The sequence below is a fragment of the Limulus polyphemus genome, unplaced genomic scaffold (assembly GCF_000517525.1).
Source record: "Limulus polyphemus unplaced genomic scaffold, Limulus_polyphemus-2.1.2 Scaffold1031, whole genome shotgun sequence".
Taxonomy (NCBI): Eukaryota; Metazoa; Arthropoda; class Merostomata; order Xiphosura; family Limulidae; genus Limulus; species Limulus polyphemus.
Window position 1 is genome coordinate 180,279 of NW_013666641.1, and position 22,700 is coordinate 202,978.

A 22,700-nucleotide genomic window follows, 5' to 3' on the forward strand; every position below is an offset into this window, starting at 1 on the left:
TCTCTCTAATATATATATATATATATATATATATATATATATATATATATATATATGTGTGTGTGTGTGTGTGTGTGTGTGTCTTGTATTATCTTTAGTCTTCTATACTTGTTTGAGTTTTATGTAATGTAATCGGTAGCTTTATTTCTCTGTAGTTTATTTTTCTCTCTCTCTTGATTTGTATATTGGATAAATTTCACATTTTCTCCATTTTATGGGTACACTGTATTTTTCCGTACTTGGTTTATTATTTCCAAAATTCTTGCTTTTGTTTCCACTGTTGTTGCTATATAAAATTCACGTATTTCTTGATATTCACCTGGATTTATTCAGTCTTTTAATTTCTTAATTTTTCTTCAATTTCTGTTTTTCTATGAAGTTTTATAAATATATTTCTGCATTCCAGTCATCTTTTATTTTGTCTTTTCCTCACTTCTTTTAACCCTTTGCATGTGAGCCTGATATTTTTGTGTATGTCTCAAACTTTTCAGGGTTATATATAAGATTTAAGTATGGCTGGTCCAAGTGTCGCCTTTACATGGCTAATGGACATACTTATGACTAATAGGAAGAGCAAATTCTCCTCTTTTGTTATATAATTATTTATTTTTGGGGGGTGCACACAGATGGTCAACAGTATTTTTCTTTGTTGCAAAGGCTATTATCTTACTCCAAACACCAAGTAGGAATTTTTAACCTATTTATAGCATACTTAGAAAGCCAGATAAATCTATTCCAGCAACTGATAATTTTAAGATGCTTATTTAAAAGTTACATGAATGTTTATATGAGCAACCAACTTAGTGAAAAAAAAAAAGTAAGACCCAGCCCAATTATTCTATGAGTGAAGAGATAACACAGGTCGAACTCAGCTTGTGGTGTTTTCAAGAAACAGGTAATAGGTTTCTGCTGTGATTTATTGCTTTTCATGGAGGGATAAACTGCTTAATCGGTACAAATTCTGGCAATAAAACCATAACATAAAAATAAAACAGGTGTTAAAAGGTTAACAGTTACAATTGTAAAGATAATTAATTTGAATCTACAGACAGTTAAAGAGTCTGAGTCAGACTGGCTTAGTAAAATCATAGACAAATCTTCAGCAAAAATACTTTATTAAAAATTATTTTTTTAATGTAAGCATACTTTTAATGTTTACTAAAAGCTTATCAAATTTCATGAAGATACACTTAGTAAATTAGGAATTATAGTACACATTAATTTTTCATTAATGTGTCCACTGGACTGAACCAATCCACATAGGGATAAGAAGTATGTTATATAATTTTCTTTTGAGAAGGTGAAGGGATTGAAGGGTTTTTTCTTGTACACATCCAGATGTTGTACCCCCCCCCCTCTCTATTTTCCTTTTTTAAATGTCTTTTTATTTCATATTAAGCTTCATGTTCGCAGATGTTTTCAAACATTCTTTTGCCATGCTTTATGGGCCATGTGATGGGATAGTTTTGCTTAGTGTTTTTGTGAATAAAAGAAACTATGTCCAATCCTTTACACTTTGCTTTTAGTCAGTTATTATTTTTCACTTCTATTTATCTCTTGTGGCTACTCAAATTTTTTAATCTTTCAAGAAATATTGACTGTAAAATTTATAGTTTTTTTTTAAATTATGATTTATTTGACTACTAATTTAAATCTCTTATTTATATGAGAATGAACTGGTATTTGATGTGTATAAGATTTGGAGAGTTTTTGGAGTGTTGAGAATGGAAGTATATAGTACTTATCATTGACAGCTTTTCATTATTTATGCTGCTTTTTGTTTTGCAGTGGACTCCAGAAGGACGGCGTTTGGTCACAGGTGCCTCCAGTGGTGAGTTCACGCTCTGGAATGGCTTAACTTTCAACTTTGAAACTATTCTTCAGGTATTGATGTTTATAGTAGACAGTGGCTATTTAACTTAAACTACAAGTTTCAGCAATGCATAACTTATAAAGTCTGATAAAACTTTAGAAATAACTCGTGTCAAGTTAGTGGTTGGAGAACCTGTTACTTAAGAACAGAATATATATATATATACCTACTCTTTTTTTTTTTTTAATCTGAACTGACATCTGTGATCAGACATTGCAAATAACATGTGATTTGTTTGTATTGTATGCTTTTATAAACTTGTGTAATTCTGTACTGTTTATTCAACAGGAATGTATCAGTAAGGCTTAGCATCAAATGACCAGTAACTATTTAACAAACTAAAATAACTGTTCTTTGGTATATTGTGATTATAATTGCATCAGGTTGTTCATATGTTGCATGGGTAGGACAGTTCAGGACTCAACATTAACTTTAAAAATCACCTCTCATGTATGATGGATGAAGGTAAATTTTTACCTGTCTAAACAAATGTACCCTCCCAAATTATATCTTTTGCCTTTGAAGAAAATACCATCTTAAGTGCAGTATAATTTAATTTGTATTATTATGGGCAATAGAAGTTATTTATTAAAGAATTTATTGTGTAATATGGGAAGTAAAATAGAAAAAGTTAGGTGAAGTGCTGGAAAGTATTAGAATTATGCTATTTTACTAACTTTTTTGTGTTGAAGAGCTACCTGAGCAAAGAGTGAACAAACAATATATGAACAGGTTTATGCTTAAACTCATCCTTATAAAATCGGTTTGTATTCTAGGCTGGGTTAATTGCCAGTTTGATTTGCGTTTAACTGGGTCAGTGCCAAATGCATGAACAAAGAATGAAAACCAACTTCTTTGACAGGTAGCCTTGGTTTTGAAAAGGTTTATATTGGACCTCAATTATGGCAGTTGAGCTTTCTGCCAATAACACATTAAAGTTTGGATTATCATTAAAAACCATCAGGAACACCTTTATTTCTCAGCAAAATGTTTTATTGTCTCCAATCACCAATTATGATAATAAAACAGTTCTCTTTCAAGAAAAAAAAACATTTTCAGAGAGAGTTCCTTACCTATCAATTGCCAATCATCAAAGATAATGCACAACTATTAAGGAAAAATAAACTTTAATAATTCATAGCTTCCTCTGAAAATCTTTTTTCCATTTTATTTTCAGCTAGTTTTGGTATCTTGTTTTATCCATAGAATATTTTATATTTATTACATACACAAGAAAAACACATTTTAAATTTGATTATCTACACATAGAACCTTATAAAAGTTTAATAGATAAGGATACTTTGTTATCAGCTTTCAAGTAGATATGTTTAATTGCTTAAAAGAAACATTTCCACTGTAAAATTTGTCATGATACTAAGTAGCAGTACATTTAAACATTTTTGAGCGTAATGAACACAAGAATACAAGGTACGATTATTGTTTCTTTTTATCCTTTTATTTATTTTCGTTTTTCTCGATTTAAGTTTATTTCATTCTTACCATTTATTTTCATTTTATATAAGGTTATTTTGTTACTTACAAAAAACACAGGTATCTAATGATTCACATGTGAGAATTTATGAAATGGAGTTAATATAAAAGGAGATGGGGTGAGAGTTTTTACTGTATGCAGATTGTTAGGGATGTTCTTCTCGAGGGTGGTTTAAGCCCTTATTTTAAATTTTGGACAGAAAAATTTGATGAATGATGAAAAAGAATATAACCAGTAAATACGTATAATTAAATAAAACATGAAAGAATAAATACCTAGTTACCTAAGTTATGTTGGTTTGGGTATGTTCAGATGATTCACCCGTTTTCTACAGCAGGGGCTTGACAAATTAGAGTCAAGCTCCCGGCTGGAATTTTGCCAAACAAAAATTGTGAAACAAGATTGTTGAAGTTGAGTTGGATATCTAGGTGGGCAAGCATGTTCAATAATTTTTCCCTTTTCACACAATTCATGAAATCCTGGGAAGTCATGGAATTTTGTAAACTAATTTTTCAAGGCTGAAAGTGTGACATAATTGCACCCACAACAAGTCATATCATTGTGTTTATCCATTTCACCAAAAATAGTCTCTATGAAATACAACAACACCAATCAATAACAGGCTCTGAACTATGAATCCCTAGCTGCAAGTGAATAGGGGTGTCACATGACTGTTTTTGAAATTATATTGTAAAATAAGCACGAGACTTAATTAGTGGGAACTTGAAATTATACATTTTTTTTTTTATGAGCTAAAGAATATGGATGTTTCAGAATTTTCTTTATTCCATTTTCAGTATAAACGCTTCAAAATAATTATCAAATTCACCAGTTATTGTCCAAAATTAGTTAAAAAGGGAGAGAAAGAAATGCAAATTCAAACAATAACAATATAATAGAATGAGTATTATAAACCTAAGTGCCATGCTTGGAATAGTCAAATATTTGCCATTAATGACAGCCCATCAGCTTGTACCTGATTAGGTTACCTATTATTTATACAGTGATTGATCTAGGCTTGGAAATTTTAGTGACATTTTGGGAAGAATCCTTTTTTTTTTCTTCTTTGTGTTCTTAGCATTTTTTCTTTCACACATAAAATGAATTTTTAGAAAAATTGGTTCGTGGTTTTACTCTGTAATCATTTTATGCTGTAATGACGTAAACACGCTAGAACTTTGGCAACATATAAAATTATTCTGAACAATTATTGTTTTAAAAATGTTTAACTCTATCAACACAGGCTTGGTCAATTTAACAGACCATGTGACATCTTTGTACTCATTTAAAGTCTTTATAGATTTAATACTTCTAACTTTCAATATAGTGTGTATATTTTCACAAAATTTGGCAGTCTTTCAGTTAGTATTATAAGTCTTTTCTTGTATTAGTGAAGTATTTTTAATAAAATAAATATTTGTCCATGAATATATTGATTATTTGTTTTGAATAGTCTATGTAAAAAGTAATTTTCATGTTAAAATGAAAAATACTTTTCCTCATCACAAAAATCTCAAATTTCCTTTTCGTAATCCCTAAAACCTCTTAAACGCATTTCAAACGTTTTTTACACTAAAACTTTATAGTTTATCTGTAATTTTCTTTACTCTATCTCAAAACGTGATCATTCAATTTGACGGAATTTGTAATAACCAAAAAAAATCGAAATAAACCTAAATTGCACTTTATTTCTTTCTAGAATGACTTCAGATTGTAACATGAAACTACATTTGTTTTTCTTAAGTAGCTCTAAGTTCGTAACAGTATGCATATACTTATAATTAAATATTATTGTTTTACTGCCTTTTGAAATGTGTCTAACCACTATCTGTGCCATTATAAGTTGTAAATAACTTGGGGAAACGTGCAGCTCACGTTACATTATTGAATTACATTACCCACAAGCTGCTTGCATCTGTGACTCCTGAACCATTTTAATTATATTATTATTATTATTACTTATTTTACCTAATCTTAACAAACCTAAAAAGATCCCTATTTTTAAAATCTTCTTTTTTCTTGCTCTTGATTATTGAGGACAGTTAAGAAAAAATTTTTATAGTAATTATTTTAATGCAAAAGTAGACAAATTCACTTACCTCTCAAAATTGTTCTGGCTTTCTAACTATGCAACAAGAGTCATAACAAATTCATCCAAGCTAGTTGTGAGCTTTCTCACAGGAACGATGTTGGTACTCTGAGTGAAATTGACATCTAACTGTTCTGTACATAATGTAATACAATATGTCATTTGATAGATGAAAACCTTGAATTTCTGTTGGTTATAGGTAATATATATATAATTAAATGTAAGAGAGAACTATCAATGAATTCTGAAAGAGAGGATATGACAGGAGGGGGTTTGATTTTCTGTTCAATAGCTATAATTCAATAGACTATAAAAATTGTGGTTTGTCTCAGCAATAACGATTTTATAGAGGGTAATTTATGTTTAATTTCATACTTTTTTGAGGGGTTGTGGATAAAATAGGGATGATGACTGCTAAAAAAATGTCACACTAGTGGAAATTCGGGATTTTTTTAAATATTACCTTATAGAATAAAGAACATAAAACTTGTATACCATTAAAATATGGATTATTAGCTAAGATTTTATGCTATTCTAATTGGTATAACATAAATAAAAAGTCGTTTAATAAAATTTTGAATGTAAGACACCAAAACCTTGTGTCATGTGCAGTAAAGGATATCTTTGGTGATAGGGTTAAACATTGATTTGCATTATCATACAAGAAAACATTTTGGCTGTAAACCACATTGAAATATAAAGGACTTATTGGCCCATTGTTTCCAGTTCTTTGTTAGTTGAAATTGGAGAATAAACTGACAAAATGTTTAAAAGAATGAAATGTAATTGTGTTGTAAAACCATGAGATATGCAAATTTGTAATGTGCACAACAGTGTGAGAGTGTTCACAGTGACAATGTGTATGTGAATCTGCTTTGTTTGTGTGGCTAAGGCAGTAACATGTTATATGTTCAGTTAACTTGTCCTGTTGGCAAGTTGAAAAAATATCTTTGTTAAATATTATTTTCTTTTGGTTACAGCTCTTGGCCAAAGCACAGTATTTGGGTGAAAAACACAAGGCTTTATCACTTGTTATTAAACAGAAGTTCAGAAAAATTGAAGTACACTAAAGGGAGGGGACTGTAAATGACAAAGAATTTCCTTATGCTTTGTTTAGTAATGCAGTCAATCACTTAGAATTTGTATTAATAACTTAATTCAATCTTTTTTCTTTGTTTTTTTTTGGATTTTTGGTAACTGAGGTGTTACTGCTATTATTAGAACATTTTCACAGCTTTTACTGCAGGTATTTATTTATAAAATATATTAAACCATTAGTTATTTATTTTAGTGGAGTTCATGTTATGTTAAAATAATTAAATTAAGTCCTTAAAAGTGATAGTTTTGTCCTGGATCTTGTTTTCTTTCATTAGCTTATGTGAACTACCTGCCATACCAAGCCTGTAGTATGTTAGATTTGTTCCATATTAATGTTGCCCACTGCATTTTTATTTTTGTTTTTCTTTTAACAGTGTATTTTCAAAAGAAAAAAATATATTAAAAATATATATGAAGCTGTTTACTAAATAGTTTTGTTTCATGTTTTTCTGCTCCTCATAACAGGCTCATGACTCTCCAGTGAGGTGTATGATGTGGAGTCACAGTGATGTTTGGATGGTCACAGGAGACCATGCAGGCTACGTCAAATACTGGCAGAGCAACATGAATAATGTCAAAATGTTCCAAGCTCACAAGGAACCTTTACGTGGAATAAGGTGGGAATCCTGGACCCCAAGGCCATTTATAGTCCATTATCAGACAGCTGGTAACAGTGAACTAACGGACCATGGTTTCTGTCTCCTCTCAGTTTTATCTTTTACCCTTATGTTTCATAACTTCATTTTTTGGTGTTGGTGTTTGAGGATTTGTATAGTGTTTCATGGTCTGTATCATAATTTCATATCTCATGCCACTGAAACAATATTAGATAAAAAAATAAAATGTTGACATTTCTTAAAACACAACTATAAATCTGAGAAATAACAGGAGTTCATATTAACTACTTCTACGAACAGTTTCAAACATCTCGGAAATAAAACCAATCTGCCCACAAATAAGAGTTGGTGCATTCAGTGAAAATAAGATTTTTCTTAGATGTTTTTGATACAATAAAGTCATGAGAGTAGGTTTCAGAAATGTATGAATTTATTTTTAAGACTTCACATTTGTTGTTATAATTTATCTATACAGTCATGTAAGTTTTTTAAACTTAAAAAACTATTTACCCTCCTTATCTTATTAAATATACACAGAAATAAGTGTAAAGGATTCCAAACCTAAGGAATGCATATCTTTATCCAGTTTTAGTGTTGAAATAAATATATGTATATAAGTTTGTAAGGTATTTTTGTTTTTACCAATATTTTATACAGTAAGGAATATTTTGTACACTGACTGAAGGTATATTTATTAAGCACAAACTGTACTGCTTGTTGTTAGTATTTCCTCAGCCACTGGTAGGTTACTATTTGAATATACTGATGATAGCTTTGGGATTTCAGTGCATTAATCATCAAAACCTTAACTTGGTTTTGTATATTTCATGAGAGATTTAATAATTATCGTGTTTTTCATTTAGTGTTTTTTCTGAGTAATGAGTCATAAAATACTTAATTTCTAAAAGAAGAAAAAATTTCTGTTTATGTAGAAGATACATAAATCATCCTGTCTGTCTGTGGTTTTGTCAGACTTAACCCTATAACTGTGGCTTAGAAATATATTTCCCAGGAAATTAACACTTATGTAATATTCAAATTTGCATTATAAACCATGTTTTGATTTCAAGGTTAATGACATATACTGATATATATATATAAAAAGAAGATTACGTTTTGAATGTAACTCTGTAAAAAGGTTATGACATGCACACTTTTACCCCATCATATGTATATGGTTAACCCATTCATTACAGTTAATTTCGAAAGGAGGTATTTAAGTAAATTTTATGTATCACATGACACTTGCACTTCAAATTGTCCATTTTAGACTTTCCTTCTATCCATATGTAATCTGAATTTAGCATAAATTATACACTCATACTATGGATATTGCTAAACTGTAGTGTAAATTTATATCCTCTCCAAGTTTCTTGCTGTAATGAGATATACAAGAAAGTCAATTCCAGATGCCACAACCCTCCTATCATACTCTGTCTTTCAAGTAATGTTGTTAACCAGTTCATCGTTTTATCTTTGTAGTGTTTGTCTCAACCAACTAATGAAAATTTTTAATAAATTTATAATATGGTTAGAAAGCCATTTAAATAATAGTAGTGTTAGGATGTCATACATGATGATAATTTGTTTTTTGAATTGCATATTGCAAATAAAAAAAATTTAAATTCGTAATGCCAACTTTGTTGGAAAAAAGTAGGCTTACAGTGCTTCAGTAGTTGGGAGCAAAAGGCTTGAACTTCAGACATGAGTACTAAATTTATTGTTTTTTATGTATATTTTTATTTATTATAAAAATAACTAAAATGTAAAGATTTATAACTTGTTAGATTATAAAAGAAAACTTTTATCAAGAAAAAGTTACTTATGATACTCTTATTTTTGCATGCACACATCACGAGACGTGATTGTAATTTGACCGTGCATGCTATAACTCTGTTAATTGTTTACACAAAGCTGTCCTACTGTGATAAAATAGCTTTTGATATACTCATAAGAAGGTCAAGTACAGCTGTAAAGGAATCAAGATTTGAAAATTTTTAGATTTTGCTGTAAAAAAAAGTAATATTTAACAGTCTTACAATATGCAGTCATTCTAGAGAGAAAAAAGTGTAATTCAGATTTATTTTATATTTTTCAACCTTTTCATTTTATCCTTCATTACTGATTACAGTTAGGGTAGAGGAAATAATACAAGTTTTACTGAAAAATAAATTCATTTAGCAAGTTCTAGGGGTTAGGCAAATGAAATATGAAAATAGTAAGATGAAAAAGTATTTTTATTCTTAACATTAAAATCACCTTGCATTCAGACTAGTCAGAGTCTTACTAATTTTGTAAATTATTGAACAGATCTTTAGTAAAAGTATTGTATTAAAAAATCTGACTTTGAGTACAACAGACTTCTATTGTGTGCTAAAAGCTCACCAAGTGTCAGGAAGATACACTTAGTAAATTCAGAGTTATAGTATTTATAGTTCTATGGCTACAAAGTGGTTACACGGTTGGTCAAAATCTCCAAGCCTATATGCATAAACTGTGCAACTGTTTGAACATGAGCTGCTATTCTAATCTGTGTATCATTAAAAGTTGAATTCAAGTCTGTTACTGCCAGAGTGCTAATTTATGTTCCCAAATATTTTTGGCTTGTCTTTTGTTTTCAATGAGGAGAACATTCTTGATTTTTCTAGTTTTCAAATTTCTCTTTTAGTGATTCTACACTTGTTGCAGTCTTCTTTGACTCCTGTGAATCATCTGTCCTGTTATAGTTGAAGCATTGCTTTTTGCATGCGGTTGATTATATCTAGGTATTTTTTAGGACAATGGCTTAGATTTAATGCTATTTCTCATGTGTGTATGCACACTGGAATAGCTGTATAGTTATTAATAATTCATAACTATATAAGAGAAACAACATACATGAACCTATCCTATTCCTTACCTAGCCACTCCGGATAGGTCTTCTATACAGGAATGGAGATGAGAAGCTTGAATTAAGAAAGTTTGTGCTGACAGTGAGAAAGAGAAAACACTGGAGAAGTATAGCCATCAAAGCTCATAATTGGAGAAGACACCAGAAATGAATTCACCCCACTCATCTAAAAGCATGTCAATAATGAAACAAACATATACAACCCATGTTAAAATAGCCTACAAAAATGGTATTATTAAACAACTGTTGAACAGTTGTTACCAGACTCACTCTTAGCATGCATAAGCTCTATTATATATATTCAAAAAAGTCTTAAGCTTTTATTAAATACCTAAGTAGTAAGCTGAACCTATTACCCTTTCTATATTAGACTTTGTTGAAAATTATAAAAATGTGATACTAAAACAACTTAAAATATTTGTCATCAAATGTAACAATTGATTATAAAAGTGCTACCTGAATAACCAGGTCAAAAGATGAAATACAATCACGTAAACCATTTTCTAATATCTTTGAGTCATGTGAATTTGTCTGCCTTCAGCTGTTTATCATTTGACTTCATGAATGTGAATTTGTCTGCCTTCAGCTGTTTATCATTTGACTTCATGATCAGAATCTCTACCATTCTCTTCAAATATGCCCAAAGTAGCATGTTTCCTGCTTATGTCTAACAGTTTTTCTTTTGTCTTTGCACATTCCACTGCTTCCTCATTAGTTTTTCTCTCTCTCTCTATAACTAATCTTTATCATTCATCTATAAGACCAAATTTCAAATGCTTCCAAATGATTTTTTTTTCAAAAGACAGTACAGGAAACCAATGGAAGTTTAAAAAATAGAAAAGCTTGCAGCATAGACAAGATTTAACCACCATTTTTGAAGGGAAGGGGCATTTGAAACTCAATTTATAGAGGACAATGCCTGTCTTTTGTATCAATCCTAAAGAAACTTAAGGCTAAGGAGTGGCCAATCCAGGAATATCAGCTTGATGAGTTACATCTTAAAAGTACTGCTAGAATTAATCCTCAGTGGGAAACGAAGGTGGTTTTATAAGAAGTTGGAGCAATGAGAGAGCATATTCCGTCCTAAAATGTTAGGTGATAGAGCCACAGAAGTTAATGGAAATCCTGCAACAGAATGGGGTTATGTTCAAGAAAATATCAAAATCTTGAAGAATTTATACTGAAGTTAGGAATGAGAAACTTGAATTGACAAAAAACTAAACAGTTGGTTTGTTGGTTTATGAAAAGTGTGCTGTCAACCACATTATATAATTTTAATATAGGGTGGTTCCTGCAAGTTCAGATTAAACATCAACAAAATTTTAAAAAGTGGTAACTTACCAATCTTAGGAAGTTCCAGAATATACATCAAAGCAGAAGATAAAGGATTGGAACAAGTACCAGCAGTGTTAGCAAGTGTAGAAAAAAAAAAGATACGATTGACAAAAACAGTATACTTTAATCTCAAAGAATGGTCCAAGTTAGATGTCAAACTTGAACTGAAGATTATTAAAATGTTAAGAATCATATGTGGCAATGTGAACCTAGTCTGGGTTATTTGGTTCTACCACTTCTAGGCTGGTTCCTCTTCCCTGTCATCATTATACTCTTCCCACCTGTTTCTAACATTCTCTATTTAAAAAAATACTAGATTATTCTAACTTTTCATGGCTCCACTGGAAGACAGGGTAGGTTTCATATTCCTTAAGGTGAAATATTTTGTTTTAAATAACATAATAAATATAAAAAAAAGTTATTCACACACTGTTTTTAAAATATAACAAAGAAGGTAAGAGAAATACTTTAATCAAAAAATCATGACATCAAAAAGACAACCCTTTAGTTTAAGAAAATAATTAAATAAAAGTTAAACAAAAGAACTGGGAAAATAATGATCTAATGACCTACAGAATGTGTCTGTATTAAAGGTAGTAAATATGATAACTATGGAACATAACTAAGGGGTTTGATCTTAAATAAAATATAGTCTTCATCTCAGAAAATAATGCTCTAATTAATAACATTTTGCAAATAATACTTAAATACCTAAAATTAATTTAAGGAAAAAAGTTAACATTTTAATACACATCCTCTAAGCACTATTCATCCCTTTTTAAACCAAGCACCCAGTATTATAACTTTTGCTGTGTGTTGTGAATCTGGCTTAAAGGCAAGTAATCTTATTCTGTAATTTGTTACATTTACAAATTAAGCAGTAATCTTAAAGTTGGCATTCATTAAGAATGTTCTTTATGTGATGGGAAATGGGAACATCAATAAGACACTTCTTTTATTACTGAGGTGAGGAAGTACAGAACACTTTATTACTTTTGTCATTGTTTTAGCTACTTACTTTCTTCTGTAATTTAAGGTATGAGCCAAGACTTGTAAACTTACTTTCAAAAGATAGTGTAACTACTTAAAGTGATCCATAAACCTTACTGTTGAATCTTCTTTTGAACTTACCTTTTTCTACTAAACAATTAATGAAAACCAGTGTTTCTTTTGAGACTTGTTGTTGTCATTCACATGTGGTCATTACAGAATTGTATAGTTCTGTATTATTTCCTGTGTTTGCTTAGCTCAACTTGAAAAAGAGCATATCTAACAGTTTACAGCAATTAGATCCGGTCATAGCTAATTAAAAATTAACACATTTGGTTACGTGATTACAACATTTATGCTTAATTTTTAAGAAAATGTTTTGTAATATGGAGGATGATGTTTCTGTAGATTTTTATAAGTTTTGTAAGCACTTTTTCTGAAACCAAAAAATATAGTTTTGATCTAGTGTGACATTTCTTTGTATCTTCCAGTGTAAGGCATATGAACTTGCCTTTAATGGTGAAGACACTTTTTTATACTTAGAGGTTGAGTATGTTATAGTAAAACTATCTTGGAGCCTCAATATATTAGTCCATGTTGCCACATCTGGTCATGCTCTATCTTATAACTGTGCATATTGACAATAACCCTGCAGCATAGTTTCCATTTCAAAACTCTGTCTTAAAGATGTCATCCCCAAAGCGTGTCAAGCCTTCCTGCATGCCTTTCATAATCTGTATAGTATACAAGAATATTTTCCAGGCAGCCTTTTTAACAATCCTATTGCAGACGTCCTTAGAAGCTGCATCTGGTAACTGAACATTGTTTTCATATGGAATAGCACATGAATACCCATGCCATTCTCAAGCATGGATATGTAGTGGAAGCAACTTGTGTACACTTGACTTGTGTTGCTTTTCCAGTGAGAAATCCTTCCTGATTATGTTTCAAGCTGTAACTTGGCTACATGATTGGCTTTTTCCACTGACTTTTGTGTATGTGGATTCTCATCTTCTACAAGACATTGCACTTTGCTTACTGTGGCTGGGATACAACTTGTTGCAGGCTGATCCCTATTCATTTGTTTTTTATTGCCATCTTGGAAATTCTAAATACCCTATATGAACACAACTTTAGAAGCTCGATATACTGCAATTATCGTAACGACAAAATATAGGTAGAAATCTGTTTTAACAACAAAATTTTATACAGCTCAGGATCTATGATTTCATTGGACTAAAAAAAATTTTTACACACCAAATGACCTGTCATCTATTCAAAAGCCAATTCTGTCCAATACCTATACAGGGTAAGTGATACACCAATCTAAAAGTGAAACAAATTATATCTGTAAAGTTCTATGTCACTGAAACCTATAATCATAAAGGATAATTTTCATTAATAACAATTCAGATTACAGAGGGTTGAGTGTGTTATATTAAAATGATTTTGAATATGCATACTGGTTAGTTACGTAACAACCATAGCCTAGCCACAGCTGTGGTGGAATGGCATATATCAGAACCACATTTGGACATTGTTTTGTATATAGCAAAATGATATCAAACAATTGTTTTGGGGAAGGGTATGTTAGCCCTTTCCAACACAAAATATTCATACACTCAGATAAATATAGACAATACTAAATGCTCTCGTTTTATATGAACAGGTGTTACACATTCCTAAGAAAGATAACGTAACACGTTCTAATGAGAAAAAAAAAAGCAGTTTATTCGGGTCAGAGCCAGCCAGAAATGAGGAATAGATCCACTTTTGTGAATTTGTGCATACTTCTTTTGGATATATTCAGATGTTCCACTTTTCAGTTGCAGTTGTTGTTTTTCCTGAACATGTTCATGGTTATAAACACTGCCAAACTTAATGAAGGAAGATAAAGTGCTTAAAGCACCCACTATGTTAAAAAAACACAACTTAAAAGCAGTAAGTTTAAAAAAAAAATGAAACCTATGAAACAAAGTTACATAGATGATTGTGAAAGTGCTACAATAAACACAGGGGTGCTGATTAGATAGTTCATTTTAGCATGTGCATCTTCAGAGAAAAGAGAAGAAGTGCAAAGATAGCAGTGTGGAATAGTTTCTTTTAAAACATTTGATCATTTTTAAAATACAAAAAAGAGAGTTATGCACATATGAGATGGGAAGAAAATCTGTGAAGTAAGGCTTGGAATGTTTGTATGAAATAATGAGCCCTTTCTATACATATTATTTTCAGTGAAGAAAACTGAGATTTAATAAATGTCGTTTTAGCTTTTCTCTCTTTAGTGCTTATTTTATGGATCTGTGTTTCATTGAGAAGTCTTTTACCAAATGACCTGGATCTGTGTTACACATTTTATACCCATTTTTTTTAAGCACTGATAAACTGATGAGCAATTATCAATGTGGTTGACTATCCCATTTTAAAGGGGAAACTTTATTTAACTGTGATTTAACAGAATGTAGTTTTATGTTGGTCATAAAGGGATGAGTGGGTTGGATATGGCAGGGATATGCATATAATGTTCATTAGGTTCATGCACATACTGTTAATTTTTCCAAACTACTTCATACCACATTCCTACAAGTACACTATATATATATATATGGGTAAAGTTTGATACAAATGTATTTTATGTTCTGAGAGCATAACAACACTCACTGAGCCACTGTACTTTATACTAGTAGACAAAACAATAAAGGATGTTTATCTTTACAAATAGAACATTACTTATATATTAGACTTGCTCTAGTGGTTAATGCTAAGATGTAAAATTGAAATAAAATGGAAGTTACAAAAGATCAGAAACCGAAAATTTCATTGTATTGAGTTAAAACAGGTTAAGTTGTGTCAAAAGTTTATTAGATTGTTTAACGAATGTTAGCCTCCAATTGTCAACCTCTGAACCTTTAATGTAGGTTAAAACTTGCATCACAGCTTTTGCCTTTGTTTTAACTCTAACTTTGATTTTTTGTAACTTGCATTTTATCTAGATATTTTGTCACATAATACCATTGTAATCTATGTAAGTATTAAACTTTTTGTTAATTTTAGCTTCTATATAAACTATGACAACTGTATAAGCCGTATATTTATGTGGTTTACTTTCTACCACCGTAAGAAATATGTGTGTGTGTGTTAGATTGTACTTTAGATATATGGATTGAAAGAAACTGGAGAATTATAGTATTAATAGCATTCACTTTTAGCTTACACTATTGTTTATTACATTTAATCAACAATGAATTAATTGTTCTTATAAATTAGGTAGAGGATATGTTGCTTTAAGAGTATTCTATGGGTTTTGTATTAAGTTTTCCAAGACTACTTTCAAACTTATCTATTTTTTAATTCTTTGAATTGTATAGGCTATAACCTATTTGAAGGATAGCATAATGATAGTGCCATGATTTTTTTAGTTAAAGAATGAAAGTCTTAAGTTTTAAAGCTTTAATTTATTAATAAACTTATTTTGAAACTGCCAATTAAAGATTATTTTTTTAAAGTATTTTTATAGTGATACAGACCTGATTCTGTCAAATCCAGAAATTATTTTAAACAGAAAGTATAAGTTTTCCTTCTAACATACCAAAAGTGACTTGGGTTAGTATTTATCAGTACGAGAAAATGTGTGCAGTATTTCAGAGTTTTGTCTATTACTGTCTTAACAACAGTATTTATGGCCATTCAATACATTATGCCTGTAATTACAAAGAGATTATACATGAACTTTGGATATTGTTATATAAAAATTTTGTATCTATATGAAAATATTGATTTAAATGCCTTAAGTGTAAAATTCACTGAAGTTGACTGAACTTTTTTTTTTTTTGGTATTAAAACAATGAACTGTATTAATATGGTACTTTAAATTCAGGATAAAAAGTAAGAAGAATAACTACATTTCCATTTTTGACAAAATACAGATGATAGTACTTTCAACTGATGCCACTAGTTACGAGCTCAGGATTTTGGAATTTGTCAGTTACTTTAATGTAAATTGTTTTTAATGTTATTACATATTTTTTAATTTGTTGTTGTTATTGTTTAAATACAGTTTATTTTTTCAAGTTATTTAAATGTTATTTACCTAGAGCTTTATTTAAATATTAACAGCTGTATTAAAGTGTCTCCATGTGTGTATCATGTTGGATATTGTTGAATAATAAAGGTTTTTTTTTAAAGTATTCAGTGTTTGGTCTCACATTTTCTTTACCAACTACAACATCTTTAATTTTTTACACCCATACAGTTTTTGTCCCATGGACACAAAGTTTGCCACATGCTCAGATGATGGTACTGTGAGGATATGGGATTTTTTGAGGTGCCATGAAGAGAAAATTTTACGAGGTAAGATATCATTGCGAGGATAAAGAGCTACAACCAGCTAATTGAGGTTTAGCTTAATTACTGTGTTGCCAAAAAGCATTCTTATGACTTTAACTTACTTGAAAGAGTATTTGCACTAGAGATATTTCTTGTTACAATACATTGTCACTATTCCAGTGCCAATTAGTCAGAAGTTTCATTAAACATCCTTAAGAGCCGATTGACGTAGGTTTAAATATTAAGAAAAGTGTTTCTTCAGGTAGTCCGAGCACAAGATGTCACCGGTACACACATTATGATTAACAACATGAGGTCAAACTATAGTTTAGTATAATGTAGAAACTTAATTGTACAATCTAATAAATAACCATTTCTATCTTGTAAAACATCCAAAAATTGACTGTAAAAGTAACATTGTTTTTAAAATATTACTTGGTTTAGTCCAAATAAACTGTTTGAAATGTATGAGTATGTAACTTTTTTTTTAATTAAAGAAAATACCCACAAGTGTTTCAACGGAGATTAATAGGACCTTAAATAATATACTTTATTATTATTGGTCAATACAAAGTAGTTGGAGTAAAATTGAAAATTTGGAGTCAATTATTATTAGTCTGTGATATTATGTTGGGGATTTTACTTTCAATATTCTGATCTTTGGGCTTACAATGCTAGAAACTGGGTTTTGATATTGGTGGTGGGCAGAGCACAGATAATCCATTGTGTAGCTTTGTACTTAATTACAAACAAACAATATTTTGATGCACAAAACCATTTTTTTTATTTTTAGGTCAAAAGATGTACATTTTTCTATTTCAAAAAATTTGGCCTAATATTTAATTTTTTATTCTAAAACAACTGTTTTCTAAGTAAAAAAAATATTTAATTTTTAATTTAATTTAAACCAATCATATTGTTTCTAACTTCTAGGTTGATTTACTGTACAAAAATCGATCATGATTTTAGTTTGGTACAAAAAATTGACTTAAACAATGGGATTGTGGGGGCCTCCCAGTGGCTCAGTGTCAAATCTGAGAAATTAGAATGCCAAAAATTGAGTTTTTATATCCATTTTGTGGCTTTGTGTTTAACAATGAAATGTGATTGTATTATCACTTATTTTCTTTTTAATGGTGTAATGTTTCTGAAAATATTTAATAGTATTTTTGTACATGCTATTGATGGAAAGGCGGGAATTATACTTAAATCTCATTTGTGTATTAGGTGTGTATGAAAAATAATTTTACATAGTACTTGTGTTGAAAACACATTTTAACACTTCCAGGATTGAATACAAGTTATAGTGGTACTATAGATTCCATTAACAGTGAGAAAAAGAAATATACCGTTCTTTAACATTATGCTTCAAAACGATTTAGTTATGATTTTTATCTCAAGACGTGGATGATGGCTATATCACACATGAAAGGCATGCTTAAGATGGAAAACTACAATATAAAATTACTCAGTTTTGAACATTTAGAGAATTATTGTTCAAACAACTCAGAATTGCTTTTTTGAATGTAGTTATTAAAACTATTTGTTTATTAACAAAGGTGAAATTTTGTCTATTTCATTTATTAACTTTAAAGGAACGTCAACAACTATACAAATATGACACGTAGGAATGACTTGTAGTTGTAGATGTGCCAGTAACAGAAGCTAAACCCTCATACTTTGTAAATAAAATAAAGTACAGTTACAATAAAGTTAGGAACAATTTATTAAAAAAAAGGCATAATCTGTGGAAAATCGAGTTGTTAACATTTCCTAACTGGCAGAATGGTACATGGTTTTATTTTCCCCCTTCTTAAAGGCCTTATAAACATGTTGATAGCAAAGTGATGTGTTCGATATTACACATATTTGGGGGGGTTGGATGATTTTAAGGTATAAGCAATAATACACCACTAATTTATAAAGATAACTTCATACTCTCCTATATTTGATTTTACAGTTTTTAATGAACTTTGGGCCTGGTGGTTAGAGGTCTCGACTCACAATTTGTGGGTCACAGTTCAAAACCCCATCACCAAATATACGCTCACCCTTTCAACTGTTGGAGCATTATAATGTGACGGTCAATCTCAATATTTTTTTTATAAAAGAGCAGTCCAAGAGTTGGTGGATGGTGTTGATTAGCTGCATTCCCTCTAGTCTGTCACTGTAAATTAGGGACAACTAGTGCAGATAGCCTTCAAGTAGCTTTGTGCAAGATTCAAAACAGGCAAACCAACTAATTTTGATATAAATTGTTCTTGTGAATGGTGTTTTCTTTTATCCTGTTTTTTTTTTTATTTCCTAAAACTTCACTGTTCTTCTTCCCAGACATTTGAAGAACATACTAGAAAACAGATTTTATTCTATTAATCTTTTGTCATTATTAAGTCAAATTTTTCCCAGAGATCTAGATTTCATTAATACTTCAAGTTTTAATTCATTTTTTGTTCTGACTTTTGAGTGGGTCCAATTTGGGAAATTAAGTTCTTTAATTTTCTTCAAAAAGAAATAAATGTAGTTAATAATCAAAAATAAAATAAATTATTCATTTCAGTTAAAATTAATTAGGACCTTAATGTAGAATTACTGAATAAGCATATGAACAAGTTGAAATTTAAACTGAGTGGTATATGTTAATTTGATGATTTTGTATACTTTATCTTAAATTCAACAGTCCTGGAATCATCAATATTTCATGGTGAAGCTAGCTGTTGGATTTCTATATTATTTTGAAAGTCTAAAATTTTTAAATTGAACCTTGTATTCGTAAATATCATTGCTAAACATTTTAGCAAAGAATTAAAATATTTTTATTATACATTGTACCTGATCTTTGTGAAAGTAATTACTGTCAACATACCTTACATAACAGTTAAGCAAAAGGGCTGAGACATTGCAAAATATATAGATATTTTTTAAGCAGTCATAAAAATTATTTTAAGATAAATTCAGTAATATGAGTGTTTAGACTTTTTTTTTTACATTACTAATTCGCAGTTGCTTTTCAGCAGGCATTATCAAATAAAAGTTAGATACAGCATGGATGTAAAAGCAGACTGATCATGGTGAAAGTAACTTAGATTTATCTTATGTTTAAAAGTCCAGTGGAGACACTACTTTTTCCCATACAGTTTGAAAAATTTAATAACATTAACGTATGATATTCACATGTTTTCAAAAACTGCTATTGACATTTTTGGTCATTACCAATCTGATATATATTTTGGCTTGTCATGGCCTTGTAGTTTGTGTGTTGGAAGCTCCGGGGTTCATGATGTGATGTCAATGGACTTTAAGCTGTGATTGTGTTATATGGGTTAGAGTTAATGTTATTATTTTAGTTTAAAAACCAGAATAAGCCTTTGTGGTGTTGATGCAGCACACTGGCTATCTTCCCTCTGGTCAGTAGTTCAAAACTAGGGACAGCTAGGGGTTTCTAACCTGGTCATTTAACCTATGTGCACATAAGGTACTGTTCAGTCTAAGAATACCAATACTAATCTGATATGTAGAACTAAGGTAACTGGTGCTCATTTTCCCTGTGGTGTACAGGATGTTGGAAACGAATCATATGCATCTTGTAATACCATATGTGGCAGGTAGCTGAATTTGAAAAAAATTGTATATATTGACATTCCTTTGTTTCAGTATACAAACAAATGCAGTGTATGAAAAAGTTTATAAACCCTTTATACTGACACATTTACAGCAAGTTTTATGTTGAAAGTCTACAACAATTTACAAAGTACTTTATTTAGTTGGTTTTAGAAGCTTTATGTTTCGATGTATTATCAACAGTACGATTTTTTTTAAATTCAGGTTTTATATTTTACTTTCATAATTTTTACATGTCATCAAATCTAAATTTCTCCAATAGGTACAAGAATACTTTATAGATGAAAATATTAGCTGAAAAATAAAATATTATATATCCAATGTAATCACAAAATTATAATAGACAAGAAAAACAAACTTATGTTATGAGAGTCCTTAATGCAAATATATATGAGTAGATATTGTATCTATTTGTTGAGGACCTTTTAATTGAAGTCTGTGGGATATGTATGAACTTACATTATGCACGTAATCAAGATACAAAGATATTTTTATTGACAATGAAAATAGTATATAAAAATAACCATTAATGCTTATGATGGAGAGTATGAAATTGTAAAACCTACTAAAGTGTATACCAGTTACAGGTTCTTATTTGTGAGAATGTTAAAACTTAAGAGGGTTTTCTAGAGTTTTTTGTAATATATTTGTATATACATAAATAGTTCTAAAGCTATCACATACATTAATTGTAAATAGCAGCTAAGGAAAAATCAGTTAAGGGTTAGGAGTTGAATCTACAGTGTTTCAACTCCTAATGCCTTTTGCTGTCTTAATATTCAAATAAAACCTTAAATAAACCACCCTAAATGTGTACAATACAAAATTTGTGTGGCTGTGATGGATTTTCAGCACTTACATTAAGATACACCACTATATAAAATGGCTAATTTAATTTATCTATTAACTTATGGTATATGTGGTCTTAAATATGTAGGACAAATTGCCCCCCTCCAAATTACAAATAGAAGTCTTAAGAATGTTTATATACAGAGAAAATACTAATAACCAGAATTTGTGTTAGGAAATCAGTTATTGAATATTACAGATGTTGGTGCTTAAAGAATTAAACAATTTAGTTGTGTCAGTTACAGAACCAAATCATAAATTTCAACATCTGTAAATAGCAATAGATTTTATTTCTTATCTTTAGGACATGGAGCAGATGTGAAATGCCTTGACTGGCATCCCCAAAAAGCATTGATTGTATCAGGAAGTAAAGACAGCCAACAACCAATCAAACTGTGGGATCCAAAGATGGGACAAAGTCTTGCAACACTGTAAGGCTTAATGAGTTGACTTGTACTAAGAGAATGTGACATTTTATTAAATCATATGCTTTTTAACTTTTTATGTTAAGTATTTTAAAACTGTATTGTATTTCTTCTAAATAATGAAGTTGAAAATATGAGGATTACAAGGTCTTTCCCTGAACTAAAATGTAATTCTTGAATGCCTCCTTCACAGTGAAAGGTTTCATAATATTCTAAATTTTTTATTGAACATTTGATGCAAGTGTTTTTAAGATGGACTTGTTGTATAACAAGTACAGGTCGGATTAGGAGTAGTTAAGTGCACGTTCCATGCAGTAAAACTGGTCCCATCAGCAATCATGATCATTTTAACAAATTATAAATCCACATAATTTTTTTCACATCAAATGTGCAGTAAATAGAATATTTAGTTCAGAGCATCTGTTAATGTAGTGAGTGTTGTTGTCATATCTGTTGATTTTAGTTATAGTCAGTATCATAAAAGCATACATACATACATACATACATACTGGAAACCTGAAAATAGTTACAATAACTCTTAAAGTGAGCTAATTTTGAACTTTGTTTTTCTTTATGAACAAAGTTAATTTTCGTGGATATTTTAATTGTAGTTAGTATCACAAAAGCATATATATTGGAGATGTAAAAATAGTTGTAATTACTCTTTCAAGTAAACTGATTATGAACTTTTTCGTTACAAACTTTTAATTGTATTGGATATTTTAATGATTTTTAATGTGTTAATATGTAAAGCAGTGGTTTTTCAAACTTTTTTCACTGACAACACCCTAACCTACTTATCTTGATTTGCGTGACACCCCTGGTGCCTCGTGTAATATTTTTTTGGTAGTTATTTTTATGTTGTTAATTATTCTTTCTTTGGTGAAATTCTAGCAACATCCTTAGCAACTTGCCACAACACATTAGTGTGTCGCTACACACAGTATAGAATTCGATGATGTAATATATAAATGCTGGGTTAGCACTAATGTATCTCATGCTCTTGAAAAAAGGTGTTTTCTTTTGTTCTGAGTTTATATATATATATATATATATATATAGTAAAAATTAGTTATTATTTACTTAAAAGTTGGGGGG

General features: G+C 30.0%; 1 protein-coding gene across 4 annotated transcripts in view; it reads left to right on the forward strand.

The window, feature by feature from the left end:
• Positions 1–22,700, forward strand: part of LOC106461784 (pre-mRNA 3' end processing protein WDR33-like) — a 64,322-nt gene that overhangs the window by 27,432 nt on the left and 14,190 nt on the right. For all 4 annotated transcript variants that reach the window (XM_013921638.2, XM_022388850.1, XM_022388851.1 and 1 more), the window contains exons 5-8: positions 1,789–1,884; positions 7,018–7,169; positions 16,637–16,734; positions 21,482–21,608. In XM_013921638.2, the coding sequence (XP_013777092.1) occupies positions 1,789–1,884; positions 7,018–7,169; positions 16,637–16,734; positions 21,482–21,608 (473 nt within the window). The remainder of the gene's footprint in view (positions 1–1,788; positions 1,885–7,017; positions 7,170–16,636; positions 16,735–21,481; positions 21,609–22,700) is intronic.